The 20,202-nt window shown below is 31.6% G+C and overlaps 1 protein-coding gene and 1 long non-coding RNA gene across 9 annotated transcripts in view; both read left to right on the forward strand.

The window, feature by feature from the left end:
- LOC126737497 (protein argonaute-2-like) overlaps nucleotides 1–20,202 on the forward strand; it is a 63,272-nt gene that overhangs the window by 16,177 nt on the left and 26,893 nt on the right. For all 7 annotated transcript variants that reach the window (XM_050442411.1, XM_050442414.1, XM_050442412.1 and 4 more), the window contains 5 exons: nucleotides 2,166–2,379; nucleotides 2,431–2,708; nucleotides 8,873–9,019; nucleotides 10,479–10,824; nucleotides 16,820–17,145. In XM_050442411.1, coding sequence (XP_050298368.1) covers nucleotides 2,166–2,379; nucleotides 2,431–2,708; nucleotides 8,873–9,019; nucleotides 10,479–10,824; nucleotides 16,820–17,145 — 1,311 coding nt within the window. The remainder of the gene's footprint in view (nucleotides 1–2,165; nucleotides 2,380–2,430; nucleotides 2,709–8,872; nucleotides 9,020–10,478; nucleotides 10,825–16,819; nucleotides 17,146–20,202) is intronic.
- On the forward strand, nucleotides 17,158–19,659 carry LOC126737513 (uncharacterized). Of its 2 annotated transcripts, XR_007661040.1 has the most exons (4): nucleotides 17,158–18,720; nucleotides 18,843–19,004; nucleotides 19,063–19,206; nucleotides 19,363–19,659. It is a non-coding gene; the product is annotated as an uncharacterized LOC126737513 (long non-coding RNA). The 2 variants fall into 2 exon arrangements; XR_007661039.1 differs by having other exon boundaries at nucleotides 17,158–19,004.

The following is a 20,202-nucleotide window of genomic DNA, read 5'->3' on the forward strand; positions in this document are numbered from 1 at the left end:
AGAATGAATCAATACTTTGGCGTGAAATATAATAATGGGGTCACGGGAGTAGCAAATAACTTATTTAATTCATTTAAGACAATAAAATCTATTTTTTTAAATTTTAGTACAATTTAAATGACAATTTTGCTCTTTCTTCATGAACCTTAAGAAATTCGACTATTTTGGCGTTATTGATGCCGTGATTTGTATATAATAATAGTTTTATTGGGGTTTTACAAGGCACTATAAGGAATTGTTGCTTGTTTTATAATAGTGTTTTTCGATTTTAAAGGTGCGTGGGAAAAAGCATAAGATATCCTAGAAAAATCTGATTTCTTCTTGACTCCCAGAAAATCTATCTCTGAGGTTTTATGCAAATTATTCGAATTTTCCTTAGAATTTTGTCATTTTCTGTAAAATTATGTTCATATATCCCAATAGCTTTAAATCTGTGTTTTCAAGCTCCTTGGTACTTCAACACTATAACTAGCACCAAGTGCCTTCTTATTTCCACATTTTATAATTATTACCACTCCATTTTTGGTTCAACTATGTTCATTCTCAGATCCTGTTCGATTTGCTGTACATCTTTTCCATGTAATAATATTACATTATTTTTTACATCTATTTATTTACAGGAGAACTCCATTAACAGATTACAATTATCAAAGTAATCGGATTGAAAAATAATAATTAGAAACTCTTACGATAATATCACATTCAAAAACTTAAAATAAATAATTTCATTTTATAATCCCAATATTTATTAACATCAGACTTCCTAAATAATACTGATTTACAATCCTTGCATATCTATCTAAAGGCGAATAATATCCATAGTTGGTTATAGTGAAATGTACAAGAAATGAAATAAAATTCTACCTTCTATTCATTTCTTGACGCATTTTCAATATACAAAAGTTTAAGTAGATCTTGGCACTATTTTACTATTAATTAAGTTGTAGACAAATTTTAATTGAAACGATCTTTTAAAGGTGGAAAATGAAGTTGACTTTTCTATCTCTTCAAATGTGATCCACTAAGATCAAGTTAAGTTTACATATACAATTTCGCAAGAATCTATGCTCAATGCATTTGAATTCAGAAAACAAATCGCTGAAGCATACTCTATCCTAGACCTAACTAAGGAAGAAGTAAATATTTTTAATTGTATATGCAGGAAAGTTCTTGAAGCTCCTAACTATGCCTATTTGATGATTTTACTGTAAACATATTAATATGCTCAACTCAGGCACTTAGATGACAAGGATCACTTTTTTATAACCTGTTTCAAAACCTACATTTTTATTTTATTTACAAATGCAATAGATTAATTTTCCAGGTCGAAACAATGTACGGAAAGCCAATCAGAAACTTAAAGTAAATATTTTCATTTTATAATCCCAATACATCAGACTTATATTACATCACAATTAATATGTTATGTTTGTTACACCCTAAATTGAAATGAGTTTGGTTAATACCAAAAATTTCTGATTTTTGGTGAAGTTGCTGATTTACAATTTTTGTATACCTTCCTAAAAAAGAATAATATCCATACTTGTTTTTGTGGAAATGTATAAAAAATGAAATAAATCCTTCTATTTTTTGTTGTAATATCAACGTATAAGTAGAGAAATTTTAATCCAGCACAAAACCCACCATATTCCAAAGGTGGGAAATTGAGTTGACTTTCCATTTCTCTACAATTGTGATCCACTATGGCCAAGTTAAGATTATATGAACAAAATCGAGCAAGAATTTATGCTCAATGCTTCCTGTTAATGTGATATGTATGTATGCTTGATACAGAGAACAAAACACTGAAGCATACTCTATCCTAGACCTTACTAAGCAAGGAATAAAAATTTCTGATTGCAAAATTCTTATCATATTTAATGATTTTACTATAATTGTCTTAATATGCTCAACTAAAGATACGTTTTCATCAAAAACGACATCTATGTCCCTTATTCTGGAGACACATTTCGCAGTTACCCCTTGCAAAAGTGTCGAACTTTTTATTTCCTTCGAAAAAATTAATTTGACAACATTTAGATATATTTAGTTTGAGCTTGCTTAAATTTGAGTACACTTACTACACACATTTCCCAACTTGATTTCTCTCTAAATTAAAATGACAATATCCCCCGAAAATCTAATAAGACTTACGTAATTTTTAGGCGATTTGCCCGCTAAAGTATCAGGAATGGAAATATCCGAAAAGGAAACTATGAACATACCGGACGTGTTTAAACCCCCCGGAACCCGGTGCAAAAAAATAATACCGGTAGAGAGCAATCATTTCGCTCTAAGTCTGGGTCAGCTAAAAGAAGCTACTCACTATGACGTAGAAATATTGGAAAATTTGTCGGAGAAACAAAAACAAAAAGCCCAGTAAGTACTACAGTAATTTTTTTTTTAATAATTTAAAAAATCGTAAAACAGATCAACTACGTCGCCAGCAAAAGAAGGCAGAACAAGAAAGATCAAGGATAAGGTACAGTTCGCCGTGATGCATTCGTTTTTAAACAAACACTTCAGAGGTCGTTTTCCCTCTTTCGACGGTCAGAAAAACCTGTACGCTTCCAAGCCTCTGCATCAGGACTTGAATCAGGTTTTCTTCGACGATAATATTGAGGTGATCGACGACATGGGCAAGATGAAGTCCTTTAATATCACCATTAAATTTGCGAGAACTTTAAGTTTGGTACCTAGAATTGCCGGTAAGTTTTATTCGGCAGAATAATTTTCTAGTAGGGTTAATTGCCAGTTATTGACCAGAAGCCAGTGCTTGACCATTTTTATAATTTACCGCCTAAAATAAGAAAACGCCGTTCTTTTTATCCATTTTGATTGGTCTAATAGGACGGCCAATCATACTACTCTTATTGCCAGCCGCAATTTTCTAGCAGTGACCAGTTTCTAGTGTGTTTATAATTTTATAAAGTAAGGGTGTTTCGCGCGTGTGGATTTTCTGACTTAAATAAGAAGCAAGGTAAGTAGACACTGACCTTAAAATCTCTTCATATCTTCGCCATCACGCTAGGTGTAAAAACAGTTTTAGTATTAACATGCTTAGTAAAGATTAGTGATTAGCTCTATGTGTATAGTTTTATTTTTTATTATTATTAAATATAGAAAAAAGACTGGTCAACTACTGCTTTTTAAAAATACTTGTTTTACCAGTTGTTTACCAAGTAGTCAAAAACGGGAATTTTACGTAAAATAAGGAAATTCATTGCTTCTCTATTTAAAAAAATTAAAGATTTTTATAGAAATACATTGCTATTAAAAACATGTCTTTTTGTTGATGATTTCCAGTATTTAACCACTTTTCTATAGTGGTCAACTATTCATATCACTTGATAGAAAACGCCAACATATTTTTTTTTTCAGAACATGGCTGCCAAGTCAAAAACGTTCTTTTTGAAATATAGCGAGGAAGACCTAACTAAAGCTATATCTGATGTACAACTAAAAATATGTGGTGTACGCGAGGCGGGAAGAAAATAGAATGTGCCATATTCCACAATTATGAATAAATTTAAGAATAACAACATTTCTGGCACAAGAAAAATGGGTCCACAACCATGTTTAACCACTGATGAAGAAACACTTATTGTTAAATGGGTTATAAGCAATAGGAATTCTGTTAAATAAGAATGCTCTTTGTCAAACAGTTGCCGATATTGTCCGTCCGCGCGGATGGGCGCGAAACTCCATTTAAGGATGGTGTTCCAGGCGATAAATGGTTCCAGCGTTTTCTTAAACGTCACCCTCAACTGAGTCTATTAATGCTAGGGCAGCTGTCACCGAGCAAAGCATTAGAAAGTGGCACAATGAAATAAAAGAGTGCCTAGAAACAGTGGATATATTTGAAGATCCAAGAAGAGTCCTTAATTTTGACGAATCCGGTTTCGAGTCAAATCCCAAGTCCGGACTAGTGCTTGGACCTAGAGGAATGAAAAGTTTCTATCAAATAAAACCGAGAAGGAACAAAAAACAGTCCTTTTTACTATATCAGCAGATGGTAACCTTTATCCCCCAATGTTGGTTCTTCCTTATGAAAGGATACCGGCCGAAGTTTGTCGCAACACACCACCAGACTGGATAATTGGACGGTCAAAAAAAGGTTGGATGACTTCCAAGACGTTTCACAATTATGTATGTAACAATTTGTTACCAAAACTAAAAGAAATGGGGGTTAAATTACCAGTACACTATCTAGTTGATGGTCACAAATCGCACTTTACTTATAACCTTTCCAAATTCTGTAAGGATAATGGTATTTTGTTATTTGCTTTATACCCTAATGCAACTCACATTTTGCAGCCGGCAGATGTCTCCTTATTTAAAAAATAATTGGAAAAATACTGTTATTAGCTGGAAACGAAAAAACTATAACAGCATGAAAAGTCCTTTTTAAAACGTTTCCTTTTTTTGGAGGTTCTTTTGAGGCTGATTTTCCAGATGTTTCTCTTGTTACTCTCCTTGTGAAACCCTCAGTATTTTGAGGTTCTTCTTTCTGTATTGGTTCATTTAAGGGTTGCTTTTGCACCTTCTTCTTTATGCTTTCAACTTTTAAGTCTGCACCAGTTGAGGCCTCTACTTTGTCCCCTTTGGCCTCAACAGTAGGTAATTCTTCTTTCTTTTGTGTAACTTTAGTGATTTTTGTATTCTTTTTGGAATTATCAAGATTCTTAGTAGGTTCTTCTTTAACTTTAGTACTTTTTTTAGGTGGTTTCTTACTATCAGCACTTGAAGGTGGTTCTTCTTTAATGCTTGACTCATTACTACATTTAACTTTAGGATTAATTGTTTTTTGGTTATCACTTTTCTGTTCCTTTGATGAAACTTTATCTTTATCAGCATCTGACTTTCTTGTAACAATTTTCTTTATGCTCATCTCAACCGTTTTAATGTCCCTTGTAATTTTTTGGCCTGACAATCTCTTCTCCAGAGTAGTATCCCTAGTCTTTTGTAAATCTAACTTTTTGTTCACTTCTTTTGTATTACTTTTTAATTAAACTCCTTTTTCAGCTTCAGCTTCTTGTTAATCACCTTTTTAGCATCATTTTCAGCTATCTTCACTTGTCGTTTCATGTCAACGTTTTTGATTATTTCTTTTTTATTAGAATCACTTGTTGCATTATTTTTTTCAGTTAATTCCGAATCTCTCCTGGTTAACCTCCTGGAACCATCAGAGGGGTTTAAAGGCTTTTTAGCCTGTTCAGTGGGTTTTTTGGGATTCCTTTTTTGTGGAGGTGATTTTTTTGTAGTTTCCTTCTTGCTCTGATCATTTGACTGTCTTCCAGTTGCCTCTTTGGTATCTAAAACCTCCATTCTGTTGTTTTTGCTCCTGAGCCTTTGCTGGGCTTTTCTTCTTGATATTACTGTCTTTTTGGATGTGGTAGATCTGAGTTTTAGTTTCACAATTGTAACTACTATTGTAGAAGGTATCAAGATTCTTCTTTTTATATGTTTTCTTTTTAAGGAGGCTGAAATATTTAGTTTAGAAGCTGATTTGCTTGGAATATTCTTAGTTATATATATGTAAAGGTTTAGTGGCCTTTTTTAAAGAAGTTTCAGCTGGTTTTGTACTTTCTACACTGTTGTTGCTATTTCTGCTTGTCCTTTCTTTGATTTTGGGTCGTTTTTTAATCACTTTTCCCTCTGCCAAAGATCTTATGGCCCTGAATGGGAGCTCCTTTTGCATGAATTTCCCCCGGAAACTCCTAGACACATCTTAGGTTTCACACTGGTTTTTAAGGTTCTTGTGGTTACTTTTACATGCTTTGTGGCGATAACTTTTGTCTTTCGGAGGGTGTTTTGTGTTTTTTTGGTTACTGTTTCTGTTTTTTGAATAGTGTTAGTCTTAACTAAAGTTTTGTTGGTTGTTTTTTCAGACAGTTTGCTTATAGTCAGAGCCCTGATTTTTGCCATTTTTTGTTCCTGATATTTTCTTCTTAAAGCCTTAAAAATTTAAAGATTGATTAATAAATTTCATAAGCGTTAAATAAATAAATGTGAATACATACTACATGCATCACAAAGTGAGCACTTAACACAGACAAAAAAAAATTATGATATAGTCTAACCTGAATAGCCAGAGCATGTCTCCTTTTGCGCTCCATTTGTTTGCTAATAACAATAGGATCAGCTCTCTTCCGCAGTTACAAAGGCAGTCTTTCCGGCTTTGCTGAATGTTGCAGTGGCTGACGTCTCCGCAGAAACAATCAAAAATGGGTTTAGAAAATTTGGGCTGTTCCCATTTAATGCTGATGCAATTGATTTTGCAAAATGCGATGAATCACGAAGTCAGAAAATAATGGATTTAGGGAAGCTTTAGCTGCCACAGGAAAGTGGAGAGGTGAAGAATCTGCTAAGGAGTTATTTTATGTTTGGAAAAAACTGAGATTGCGTTATAAAAATGCCGAAATCAAAGAAAACAAAAACGGTAACCAAAATACCTTACCATTGCCATCTTCCCCGATTGCTAAAATAGTTGAAATTCAACAAAAAACTCCAACAATGAAACAACCAAATTTACATCGACATCAAAGAGATTCTTCAGCACATTCAACTAGTGCAACACCAAGTACGTCACATTCTTAAAATAGAACTCTCAATAAAATCAATTCTGATGGATATAAGGAGTCATCCTGTTATTTCTCTCCTTTTCAGCCTAGTTCTTCAACACCTAACAAGTTGTCTCTGGTAAAACCTCAAAGTCCTGTTTTAGGTTCAGATTTAAGCGGTACTATTGATGTCGATTCAGGAAATATTAGTTCGGCATTTTTAGATTATATTTTATGGCCCGAGGAAACTCCTGAAAAAAATGAGTTCATGGCTAAAACAAAATATAGAGAAAGGTTGCCATATGCTGCGACATCAAAAAAATGGATTTCATTTCATGAAGAAAAGGAAAAAAGAAAGAAGCAAAGACACAAATAAAAGCACTTATAAGAAAAATTAGAAAAAGCAGTAAAAGCACCACCAAAACCAAAAAAAGGTAAAGCTCAGATTCCGAAAGTGAAAATGAAGAATGGAGTTCAAGTAATGAGGATTTGCCAGAAGACTTCAATGACCTAAGAAGAAAAGGAGAATTTCTAAGAAAACATATATATATGTTTGTATAATACAGAACTTTTTTAGTGAAGAAGAAATAGAGGTTCAAGCCTTAAGACCACCAACCGGGGATTGTAAGACTATTTTTTCTGTTATTGAAAATGATGTGACTGCTCCTGATAAGTCTCAAATAGTATGTGTTTTGGAAACTCCAGAACTAATTGGTATCGGGGATAGAATTAAATATAAGTTTTCTAAACCTATTTCTGTTTAAAACAAAACTTAATTATTTATAATCACCTTTGTGTCTTATGTTTATTGCAAGTGCCGTTTGGCTTATATGAATTTGTTCAATAATTATTCAATAAAAGAATGGTCAATTACTAGAAATTGTGCGTCTTTTCAATCTATTATTTTTTTCTTTTCACTTTACAAAGCAAGACCGATTTTTTTTTTACTTAGCATGAATCCTAATAGTGCAAAATGCTGAGAAAAATTACTAAACTTGTATAAAATGGTAAAGCGAAAATACATTAAATATCTATTTCTCAAAGTTTTCCTTAACTGGTCAATAACTGAACAATTGACCCTACTATAACTGTTTTGTCTAGTTTTTAATATAGTTTACAATTTTGACTAATAGGTTTAGGTTTACAACGTATTTGTAGCAAGTCAAAACAAGAAATTAATAAATAGAAGACAAACAATACTCAAAACAAGTGACACAATAAATATGTGGACATGTTTATTGAAAACTATACCTCAGAGACACTTCAGTGAAGTAAAATGATTTAGCAATTAATGGTACCTACTTTTAAAGATTTAGTTCTTTAACAGTCTAGTCTCCTTAAGCAATTTATTATAGAAAATAATATTTAAACTATTTTTAATGCTTTTAACTTATAATACGGCAAATTTCAGATAACGAATCAGTTGTGTGATTGAAACAATTTGCATGAATCTCTAATAATGTATAAATATTGAATGCAGAATCAATGTTTATTACCAAGACATAAACACTACCAATAGGAGAATGTCAGCATTTAATAGCAAATTATTTGCACAAAACCAGTCTAGCTCGTTGGTTAATAGAAATAAAGGCAAAAACATTTAGACCGGACGAGAAAGTCACAGAGATTTTATTTTATGACTTTAAATGTTGAAATATTTTTATTAATTAACAGTTGATTGTCAAGTAAAAACCCCTAAATTTTTAGCACTTTAAACCGCTGCAAGCCTAGTACCGTTTAAATAATTTAAATTCAGTATTTGATTTTAATATAGGCTCGTTTTTGAAGAAAATATGCAGTTTTTTTAGGCTTACATTAAAAATAGAGAAAAATGGGTCAGCATATTAAAGACGAGATGTCGAATGTCAAATTTGATATTGTCCAATAGTACAGAAAACTTATGATTTATATTTAGGTAGAAAATTCTTCATATTTGTCCTGATTTATCCGATGTGCACTATTTCCATATTTCCTATATTCCGGGCAAATAGCACTTACAAGTTCTTTGAAGTTTAAGTGCAATTTAACTCTGTAATTGCATATTTTTAAATTAATAAAGAGCATTTGAATTCTTTTCTGTACCAGAAAATTAAGTTCAAAGTCCCAAAATAAAGAGGCAAGGGCTAGAAATACACATTTTACATATGAATTTTTTATATATTTTATTTATAGACTATGTCTAGATATTATTAAGAGAAACCTTAGGTAGCACACACTTTATTATTACACTACAAAGATTGTAAGGTGTATTTAATCTCAGGCATTTACTATTATTGATAAATAAATTAATGATTGATTGATTTTTTCAGATCCGTCAAATCGCGTTCCATTATTGGCCCAAGACGCCATACAATGCATAGACATCGTTTTAAGGAACGCCCCGATTTCCACGTACTCTCAAGTTGGTCGTTCGTTTTTCAAGAAACCTACTGATACTATTATAGAGCTTGGCGGTGGTAAGTAAAACCTATGATGAGAACACAAAAAGTCTAAATTTTGTAAAAAAAATCTATTTACCGATGACTACTTGTTCTTCAAAAAGTACCTGTGAAAATTGTATCAAAATCCCTAGCAGGGTTTTTGAATTATGATAGGTAGATGTTATGGAAAATGTCCGCACGAAAACTGCTCTAGTTTGGTCAATTTGGCTCCCAAAAGGACGGGTTTCTTGCATGAAACCCATCCTCAGGAATCCATCTACACTCTCCTGTAAAATTTATGAAAATACCTCAACAAAAGGTTTCCGAGAAACATTCCGAAGTGTCTTGTACGGTTTGTTTTGGTCCCAATCGGGTTCATCCTTCATAACTCTGACTGTAACTGAAAAAGTTTTTGGGCTACAAGAATTCTTTATATATGAAATGATTCTGTAAGAATTGCTTTAAGTTTCAGTTTAAATTTTGTGGAAATTTCTTGAAAGGTTTTTGAGTTATCGTTGATAGAAGTTAAGTTATTCTATAAAAATTCGTACTGAAAATGTCTTTGGAAATTTGAATAATTTAACAACTTTTAAGCTTCATTAATATTTTCAATTAAACTTTCTTCAATTTTCGAAGAAATTCAATCAACTTTCCGGAAGAATTGTTATCAATGTTATAACATGATCTTGTCTACTGCTGTCATAAAACTCATAATCTGACAATTATTATTTGACGTTTAAACAAATGTTTCTAAGCAATCTTGATCAAAACTTAGAGAATACCCGTTTTATGCATAGTATTTTACAGAAAAGTTAAAATATCTCAAAAAGTACTTGGTTTAGCTATATAGGACATATTAAATAAAAAATTAAGGAATTTGAGGGACAAATTTAATTAGATAAAAATATACAGGGTGTTCCATTTGAAAAATTTCAGATATTGCGTATTTAATTTCAGCAGCAAGTTTGAAAGTTCTTTAAAAACACCCTGTATTAAAAAATTACAAATTATCATGGTCAGCCTAGAGGAGGTACCCTAGACTAACTGTGGTACAAATTTCATAGGCGCAGAATAAATTTTAAGTTAATTATGATTTTTTAAACGAACCCTCTAAAAGACAAAAAATAACATAAAAAAATTAATTACGTTGCAACGCCGCACGGACATTTTAAAAACGTTATACCAAAGTAAAGTACTCTTTTTGCCTCACATTTTAGTACCATAATATACAGGCCGTACCATTTAAAAAAAAATCATATTTTATAGTAACTTTTTTGTGACACACCCAGTATACATAAAAATATTTTTAGTTCGTAGGTTTTTGTCAACCCTACAACTTTGCTGTAGAACTTTTTGCTCTACCTCGTATAGTTAAGATAGAATTAAAAGAATTGTTAGACATTAACTGTTTTTTTTTTTTAATGGTATCTTTATATAAACAGTTTTCTGTTACGTAATTTTTGAAATAAATTTGAATAGTTACGATATATCGCAGGTATGGAAATGTATTACGGATTTTACCAGTCGGTGGTGATGGGAGGTAGACCGATGCTAAACGTGCATCTCGCCCACAAGGCCTTCCCGAAGAACATGCCCGTCCTGGAGGCCTTCCTCGAAATACTAAGATCGAAGGAGAGGAGACGCGACGTCCAATACACCCTTAGTAATCTCGAAAACCTCACGCCGTATCAACGGGAGGACTTGACCAGTTACATTAAGAGCCTTAAAGTTACCTACGAGGTACCGAGACAAGCCAAAGTTACTTATAGGGTCAACGGTCTCGCTCGAACGCCGATGGAAGAGAAACTGGAAGACGGAAGAACGATTTTCGAGTATTTTAGGTATGTTTACCTAAACGTCCGTGTTTTTATTAAATAATATACTGGATACCTCCAGTGATGTAAAAAGTCATTAATCTTAATGCACGTTCAAGTATATAAAAGTAATTATATCTAAAATAATAATTTAAACTATACACAAACAGAACCTAATATAAATTACAATCTATTCTAACAGACTACATTTCTTCTTAAAAACTTGAGCAGTGAGTGAGCTTCAGAAAGATCAAGTGTTAAGTGTATTTCTATTCAAAACCATTAGAGCCATAATTTGTATGGTGATATTCGATTTTAAGTATCACAGATTTTCTGAGTGTCTGAGAGGGAATTTCAAGATTAATATTGCAGACAATTGAAGTGCTCGGGGGAACATAAGCCACATTTGGCCTTTATTGAGAAAAGTTAAAATGAAACTTTTGGTTAAATCCTGAAATCAGAGATATGTTTTCAAGAAAACGGATCTATGTGATCTTTATGGAAGATTATTTATTAATTTCAAAGAAAATAATTGGTAATTTGTTTTTAAAAAAGAATATATTTCAAAAATGGAAAAAAACATGTGGCCTGTGGCCTTTATGTTATCAAAAACATATGCTATATTTTTGCAATAAAAATACATAGAACCTCATCTTAATAGCAATAAAATATTTTAAGTAGCCACAAATAACATCTGAATAAGATATGCAAGTAGTACACAAAAAAACGTGAACAAAAACTTGGATTCTGGTTTAAAAAATTTAAAAAAAAATTTTTTTTTTTAAACTCTTCGTCAAGAACTAGATTATTGGGTTCACCATCAACACATTCCACATCATTTTCTTCTGTTCCTGCATCCACATTAGCAGAATTACTGTTTTCAAAATATTCAGGTAGAAGGTTTGGTTCACGGGAAGGATATATTGCATGAGTTTCTTCTACTTTCTTACTTGTAGCTCTACAGGCTTGTCATATTTTTTTCCAAGTTTTTTAAAATTCCGTAGGCCTGTTGGCAAAGCCTATTTCCCCGTTTTCCGATATTTACTGGTTTAAAATTACCGTTTAGTTCATGTTTCACCAACATTACATTTGGATTTTGAGACTCGAAGCGGAAACATAGTATCCTATTAAAATGTAAAGGCTCTTTATCATCAGTAACGTTTTTCTTTGCTATAGAGATGCTTCCAAAAGAACAAAAAAAAATACTTTGTTCCATAACGACTACTTCGAATGGATTTACCCGTTGGCTTTTTTGCACAGCTTTAAACCAGTCTTCTGGAGAATAAATGTGGCCCAACAATCTTTTATGCTTCTCTATGAGCGCAAAGTCACGATCACATGGTAGATAAGTGTGGTCGGAAATAAGAAATATATGCTCGATGCTTCTAAATTTATTTTCTCTCACGAGCTGCGACCAGAGTGATATGATTTGCCAATTTTTATTCTGGCCCCCGCAATTATCTGTAAAAATCACAAGATATTTTTGGCCAGTTATGTCTTTGGAAGAAAAATATTTTAGCAGAATACTAGCGATTTCTTCACTACCTCGCTTTGCCGTTGTTTCCGGTCACATGAACATGGCTGCTTTTCCATTTACGCAGTCATGGACACCAAGATTGTAGGACCAAGCCTTTCGCAGATAAAAGGCAGGACCAACAGTTAGGTTTGGTGTAGGAAGTGTTTGTTGTAAGTCAAAAGCAATCACAATTTTGTCTTTACTAATTTTGGCCGATTTCACTTTCCACTAGTTGAGTTTTTAATTTTTTAACTTCATCGTTTTTATTAGTTTCTTTGGTCTTAATCGAAATATTTAGAGAGTCACATGTGTGACAAGTATCGCTTTTTGGCAGTTTAAAGCCTATATTGTATTCATTACAGAATATCCTTCGATACACATCTTCTTTTACTGGTGTAATGTTTTTATCTTGATCTTGAATGTTTTTATCAGTCAATGTAAAAATCTTTGTACAGAGATGAGATGGAAATGTCGTAATCCAAATATACTCTGTTGGGATTCTTTTTCCTGCTGTAGTGGCTAACATACTTTGGAAAAGCCTTGATGTGGTCATGAGCAGATTGTACTTGCTCATATGGAATCCTATTGGGTCTGTTCTGGTGCTTTCCACGTTCGTCATTTTTGGGAACACTTCTTCCCTCTGCAATCTGTTTGCAAATAAGTCGTACCCTTTTAGAGGAGATTTGTAATCCATGCACTGATAAAAACTCTTCCTTACAGAGTTGTAGATCTAAGCCATTTAATTTTATAAAATATTGATAATTAATTTTTCTGGAGGATTCTTGCCTTTTTGTTTTTTTTTCTATATAAGTGTTTTGTCCTTTATAAGCACCCAAATTCCAAAAATCGTTTAAAATTTGGTTTTCCTTTCCAACCATCTTTTCTCTGCACTTCTGACATTTACAGGGAGGACCAATCATACTATCGTCAACTTTCTTTCCTCTACTGCTCTCATAGCAGTGTCCCAGGTTACGCTTGGTTTTTCCTTTTTTCTTCCTTGAATATTTTGTTTTCGCCATCGTGACAGAGTAGCTTTATCGGGTTTTTCTAGGACGCCTCTTAATACATCCGCTTGAAAGAATCGGAGCTGCTATCATCGGGATTTTTAATTTCGGTCCCTTACACTATCATCTGAATAGAAATCACTTTCCGAACTAGCACTAGAAACTTCGTTTTTACACAGATTACGTTTAACAGACACCTGCTTCTGTGCGGCCATGTTGCTTTTGAGGTGGCATATGACTTTGTTGACTAAAAAAATGCCTGATATTTTAATTTGGCAACAAGAAACTACACGTTCGGTGGCGCCATCTCTTAGCGTATGTTAGAGATATTTTCATTGTGGGTTGTGACCTTCTTAAGAAAGCATTCTATAAACAGATCTCATTTTTTGTAAAAAATGTGGCTTATTTACCTTGTTCCCCCGAGCGCTTCAATTCATAGAACCATTCAAAATTTTAAAAGTGAAACAAAGGTGATGCATCTTTCTTCTGATTGATCATGGTTGTGAGTTCACATGAATACTAAATCTTTTGTTTAAATATTTCACATTTTTAAGGGATTTCTAACTTCAGTATGTGGACTTCATTAAGTGTATTAGATCATATATTAAATCAAAGTTTATACGATTTTCATGAATGTACTTCCAACTTACCTTCGTTAACTGTTGAGACACTATTCCAGGCTCTTAAATTAATTATAGACTTTTTCCAGGCTCATGAATCCTCTTTTAGGCAAATAAACTTCCTTTTGTTTAACTCAAAGACTACCTTCAGGTGTTTCCGATAGCGAAGACACTTATTCCAGAAAATTGAAGGGCAAATCTTAGGCATTAAGTGCCTAGAAGTAACTTTCAATTAACTTGAAAAAAAGGTTGTAGTCAATGAAGGATCTTATTCTATTGCCCCAATTTGCCATTGCTTAACAGACACTAAAGCAACTTAACGCAAATTTAAACCCTAAATTAAGCAGAGGCTACCAAAAGGCCCCTAACAGCAAGATCTAATTGGATTTTTTCCCAAGAATTCTGTAGTAATATTAGTCAGTTCGTTCGTCTAGGCAAAAATGTTCCTGAATATTGGAGTCTTATTGGAATTAGTAAGACAGTTATAATTGGTTGAAGTTATTATTGAATACAAAGGCAGCGAATTCTGCACAAGATCCTTCTACACATTCAAGTATTAACGCTAATTGTCAAACGAATATTGACAGGTATACAGTGGGTGAAACGTCAATCGACTGACATTAGCACTAAGGCCAAATTTTTAATGATTAAATTGTATTCAACTGTTGCGCTTCGGAAATTAATTAACAAATTCAATAAGAGTCCGATTTATTGTATTTATTTATGAAAATTACAAAGTAAGTTAGCATCGTATCAATTTCCATGAAACTAGATCTAAAATTAATAAACATTTTTTTTTATTTCAATAAATGAACACACTTGAACTTAAGGTCAGTTAACTAGTTATTTTCAAAAATTTACAATTCTATAGGTACCATCAGTTTTGCTTCAGCTGTAAAACGTATACTTCAACTATCTATGGAAAATTTGAAGTAATCTTTAAAAATTTGTTAATTGTGTTAATATCTAAGACAATACTTAAATGGTGCCTTACCCATATACAGGGGTTTATTTCCCTAGGTGCATCTATATAGTGTATTAATAACTGTTAAACTAAGTTCTCCTTAGTATGAGATGATGTAATTTAAAAGTACATTTTAGATTTTTTTTAAATTTTGATTGACACAAAATCATACATACTAGCGGACTTGTTTATCGTTAAGATATTGAGACTAAATATGACAGTGAAATTTTTGTGACAGATGACACTATAAGATCAGGTTTTGAGGTTAAACAAACCCTTACCGAGGCACGATGTCATTGTGCCTATTAATTAAATGCTTCAGTAACTCGCGTTTAAACTTTACAATTGAAAATCACTTGAAAACTTCCTGGATCGATTGGTATCATTGGAAAACTCGGACATTATGCACATCCTAAGATATGACCCTTAAAACTTCCCCGGTAATTGAAATGTCTTGACTTCTAATGGCAGAAACACTCTTGTTACAGTAAAGTCAGTATACAGGCTTCGCCACATTTTATGTAATGTAAATTGATATGTTAGTCCGTCTATAAAGGAGTAACCTTTATAGTGCTGCAGTATATTGTTAAAGTATATTTATTACACTGTAGAATATACGTATATCATACGCTATTCTGTTTACAAAAGTGAGAAAGCTTCGGCATTTTAAAAATTGACACGGAATTTACATATCTAGTTTTTAAACTTGAAATATTTGATAAAATTCTTCTGAAAAATCACTTTTTTCGTCCGTATTATCCAATCTAATAACGCTGTTTTTATACTAAATATTTATTTATCAAATTTAAATAAACAGTGTTATTAAATTAAATATTGAATATATATTTTCTGCAGAAACATGGTTTTTTATTAAAACAACCCTTACCCCCCCACCCACCCCAAACATTTGCCCAGTAAGAAATTTCTTTAAAAAATCACTGTTTTTCATGCATAATGTCCAATCTAATAGCACTGTTTTTGTATTAAATATTTATTAATATACATATATATAATTATATCAAATTTAAGTAAACAAACTGTGTTATTAGTTTGGATATTAACGACAAAACCAGCTTTTGTTCATGCATAGTATTTTGGAAAAAAATTATTTTTAAAAACAATTTCGTACTGGTAAATTGTGTGGGGTGGGTGGGTGGGCAAGGGTAAAGTTAATGAATAACTATTTTTTTTCAAGAAGATAATTGCCTGAGAGAAAAATCCTTTTTAATAAAATTATAGGTGTGAATATACGTTATATAATATAATATAGGATTCTGTTTACAAATCTGGGAGAAAATTTTGGAAATTAAAAAAATTGACAAGGGATTTACATATCCAATCTTAAAAAATAAAATTTGTTTTAGAAAATTGCAGTGGTGTCCTTTTTTTGTTAAACAAATATTTACGATAAATGTAAAGTTTGTTGATAGAGTTCCTGGACACCCAGTAAAATATACCACAATTTAAACTTAAATAGATACCTTTATTATAAATTCCATATCAACAATTATTTGCGATTAAAATATAGGTTTTTTAATTGCACTAGTGTAAAACCTTTATTTTAATATAATACATTGATGGTAAATGTACTTATTTAGAAGCTCAAGGTATGATATATCATACAACATATCATACCTAAACGTTTAACTTTTATGACATAATAATTTTATATTATTAAAATGTAATGAACCTTCATGTTAAACGTGAATAACAAATATAATATTAAATTCCTCAACGTATATCACGCGGAAATTTTACCTGATAGTTGAATCCGATAGTTTGATAGTTGAAGTTCAACCAAAAATGAACGTTTATTTAACTATGGTGTGTTGCTCGTAGAACTAATACCACTACATTAAATCAATTATTAAATCCTATACAATTGAATTTTTTTTAATTTTTTTTTTGCAAATTTCAGAACCGAAAAAAACTACACGATCAAATACCCGAGAATACCGTTAATCTGGGTGGGCAGCCTGCAGGGTAAAGTGAAAATACCGCCCGAGTTATGCATTATCGAGAAAGATCAATCGCTCAGACGTAAAATGGACGAAATACAGACCTCGAACATGATCAAGGTGGCCGCGACCGACACGAAAACCCACAAAATGAACACGATGAAGCGATTTAAAGATGCCAACTACAATCTTAGTCCGCACGTGAAAGAGTTCGGGTTTTCCGTGAACGACAAGTTCGAGAGGATGAACGCCAGAGTTTTAGAGCCGCCCATAATGCAATATCAGGGTAAGTAAAGTGGAATTTTAAGAAAATGCGTTTTAATGCAATTCATTTTCCTAATAAGGAAAAAGTCTTCTGAAGTGGAGTAGGTGTATGATAGATAGAAAAGTTAGTAGGGGGCAGTCTTTTCTCCACTAATAAAATGCTAATTTTTATTTCAGGAGTGATGATGCATTTCGGCAAGCGTTCTTGCCATCATCAAACTCTAAAATGTATTACAAACAGTTCAAAAACATTTACGAAAATTTTTTCCGACATATGATTTAAAAAAATACATACTAAAATTGTCTTAGAACATTGAAAGGCTAGAATTAGTAAACAACAACTGTTTGAGTCCAACATGTGCACAGGGGCAAGAGGGGTGTTTTGTTTACAAACATATTTGCCGATTCTCTGTTGTCAAGTCGACGCAAATTTCCAACGGAAGAAATTTTTAGCTATATTTTAACAACCATTATAACGTTAATTTAACTTATTTGTGTTGTATTTTATAGGAAAATTTAAAATAAAAAGAATAAATACTACAATTAACCTATTTTAAGAATAAATATAATATCCTTAAGCAAAAAAAAAAACAAAATTACTAACATTGTTATCCCTAAAACTGCTTCTGAAAAATTTAAAGCGACAACACCGGAGCTTAAGTGTCTGAGCCATACGCGTAGTGTCATCTGTCAAACGGCTTTTTGTTTATTTTCGGGATTCGTGTATTTTCTTTAATTTTCGGTTTCAAAAGGAAAAAGGCCACATTTTAGTGTTTTTTTAAATTGCTAGGATGGGAAAAACTTGTGTCGCTTGTGTCGCTTGTGCCGCATCATGATAAAAAGGTGATTCAAGCCGATCTTTTCACAAGTAAGTACCGATACTTTCATAACATCACATCATGGGGTAACCATCATCATAAACGTAGAATAGGGGATCTTATAGATAAACCTAATAAAAACTTGAATGTGAAAGTGTGCGTAAAATACCAAAATATTTATATTTTTAAATCTAAATATTTTTTTGAACATATTCATCTATCAATAGGCTATAAAAATATAAAACTAGAATTTTGTCCCTGGTTTTATTACAGGATTTTATGTTTTTTTGTTGTTGTTTTGGCAGAAAGAAGGCATACCTAATAACCATGTACCTATCTATGTATAGTTATGTTTTTTTAATATAGACATTAGGTAGATAGATGAAATTACTAATTTTTTATTGCCGTTAAAGAATTTTGAAAATTATTTAGATATTGATATCTATGTATAAAGTTAATTTTGTCTTTCCCTAAAATTTGGTCGATATTTTTTTTTGTTTTACCATATTGCAACTTACAATAATATATATAGAAATTGGCACCACATATTAATTCATTACTGTAATTTTTTTTGCTTTTTGATTAAATATCAAATACTTATTATAGATTGCCTAATATATGCCCAAAGGGAACAATGGATTTCATTAATGGAAATCAACACAATTAAACAGAACATGTTTGTTCAGATCACATCCTTAGAAGTGATTTCTTATATAAGGAAGATAATATTATCAGTAGCCAGACTTAAACAGATTAAAAAAATCAGCTCTACCTCAAAGGTAATTTTTTTTTAAATATATTTTTCTAGTATAAAAAAATCGTCACAAAAAGGATTAGTGTTACTCATTTATACCTAATACTTATTAAATTAGGTATGTATGTAAAACTTTTTTTTTACTAGGATTTCTGATGCACTGGTTAAAAACACAGCAGCTGATAATTCAGTTAATTTACCAAGTGATTTACCCTTCACAGCTGCAGGGGTAGCTTTCCTGAAGAGTGCAAAAACTTCTTTAGCTTCCAAAATGGTATATAGTACAAACAGTGAAGCTGATATAGACAAGTATGGATAATTAAAATAGATTAATATTCTAGATACACCAAATTTTGTATAATTATAGATCTGATCATTCATCATCAACAATAACTGCATCTGAGATTAATAGTTCTACAGTAACCGTGGAGTCTAGGTCAACAATTACTATTTCTCATCCAAGCCGTTTTTGTTTAACTGCTACATATTGCCTGACTCTGCCAAGGAAAAGGTAAAAATACACTCAAAATAGACTACTAGTTTTATGACATGTATCATCCTATTCTATATATCTTATTTAAAAGTGATATAGTATTTTATTGTGTTATATTTGTTTAATTAAATGCAATTAATTGGTAATACTATATTTTTATGTATATTATTCTAGGGTAAAATCAAAATGATATCCTGAGGACCTAAGCACTGATGATTCCACCGTTTCAAAAGCTAAATCACTTGTTACCAAATTATGGAAAAAAAATAAAGAGCAAAAAATTAAAATTCGAAGATTGCAATAAACAAATTTGCCCCAAAGAAATTGAATTAGATGTCTCAAGTTATTATTAAAATACTTAAGAAATAATAACATGATTTTCGAAAAAGCCCAACATACTACATATTTTATTTGACTTGTAAAAGTACTTGTTTGTATATTTTTACTAATAAACTATTTAATCTAATCTATTGTACATAGTCTTTATTCTTAGGTAAGCTTTGTTTTTTAGTATAAATTAATATGATATAATATTTGGTATTAGGTATTATATAGGTCACTGTTAAATGTCTCAAAACCATTATACAGGCTAAATACTCATAATAAAAATCTTATAACCTATAAAAAACCTGCAACTCCTTCACAATTTAAACCTCCTTATAGTTTTAACTCTTTCCGCTGAATCAATACTGTCCCTTTGAAAAAGTCAGCACCATAGAAGTATATATTATGTGATATAAAGTAAGTGATGTAAACATGAGTTTTGTCCAATATAATAATAACAATAAAATTTTGCAAAATGTTAATAATTTGTGTCTTAAAACATGCTTTATTAAGAAATCTATAATATTATATTATTAAAATATTTAATTTCCATAAAAATGCTTTGACAAAAATGCTGCCTTTTATTAGGACCTTCCTCTAACGAAGTCCGTTAAAAAAACACATAAATAGCTCATAAATGGTAATATTACTTATACTCAAACTCTATAATAATTAATAAAAATTTATCAG

Source organism: Anthonomus grandis, chromosome 6 (assembly GCF_022605725.1).
Source record: "Anthonomus grandis grandis chromosome 6, icAntGran1.3, whole genome shotgun sequence".
NCBI classification, from domain to species: Eukaryota; Metazoa; Arthropoda; class Insecta; order Coleoptera; family Curculionidae; genus Anthonomus; species Anthonomus grandis.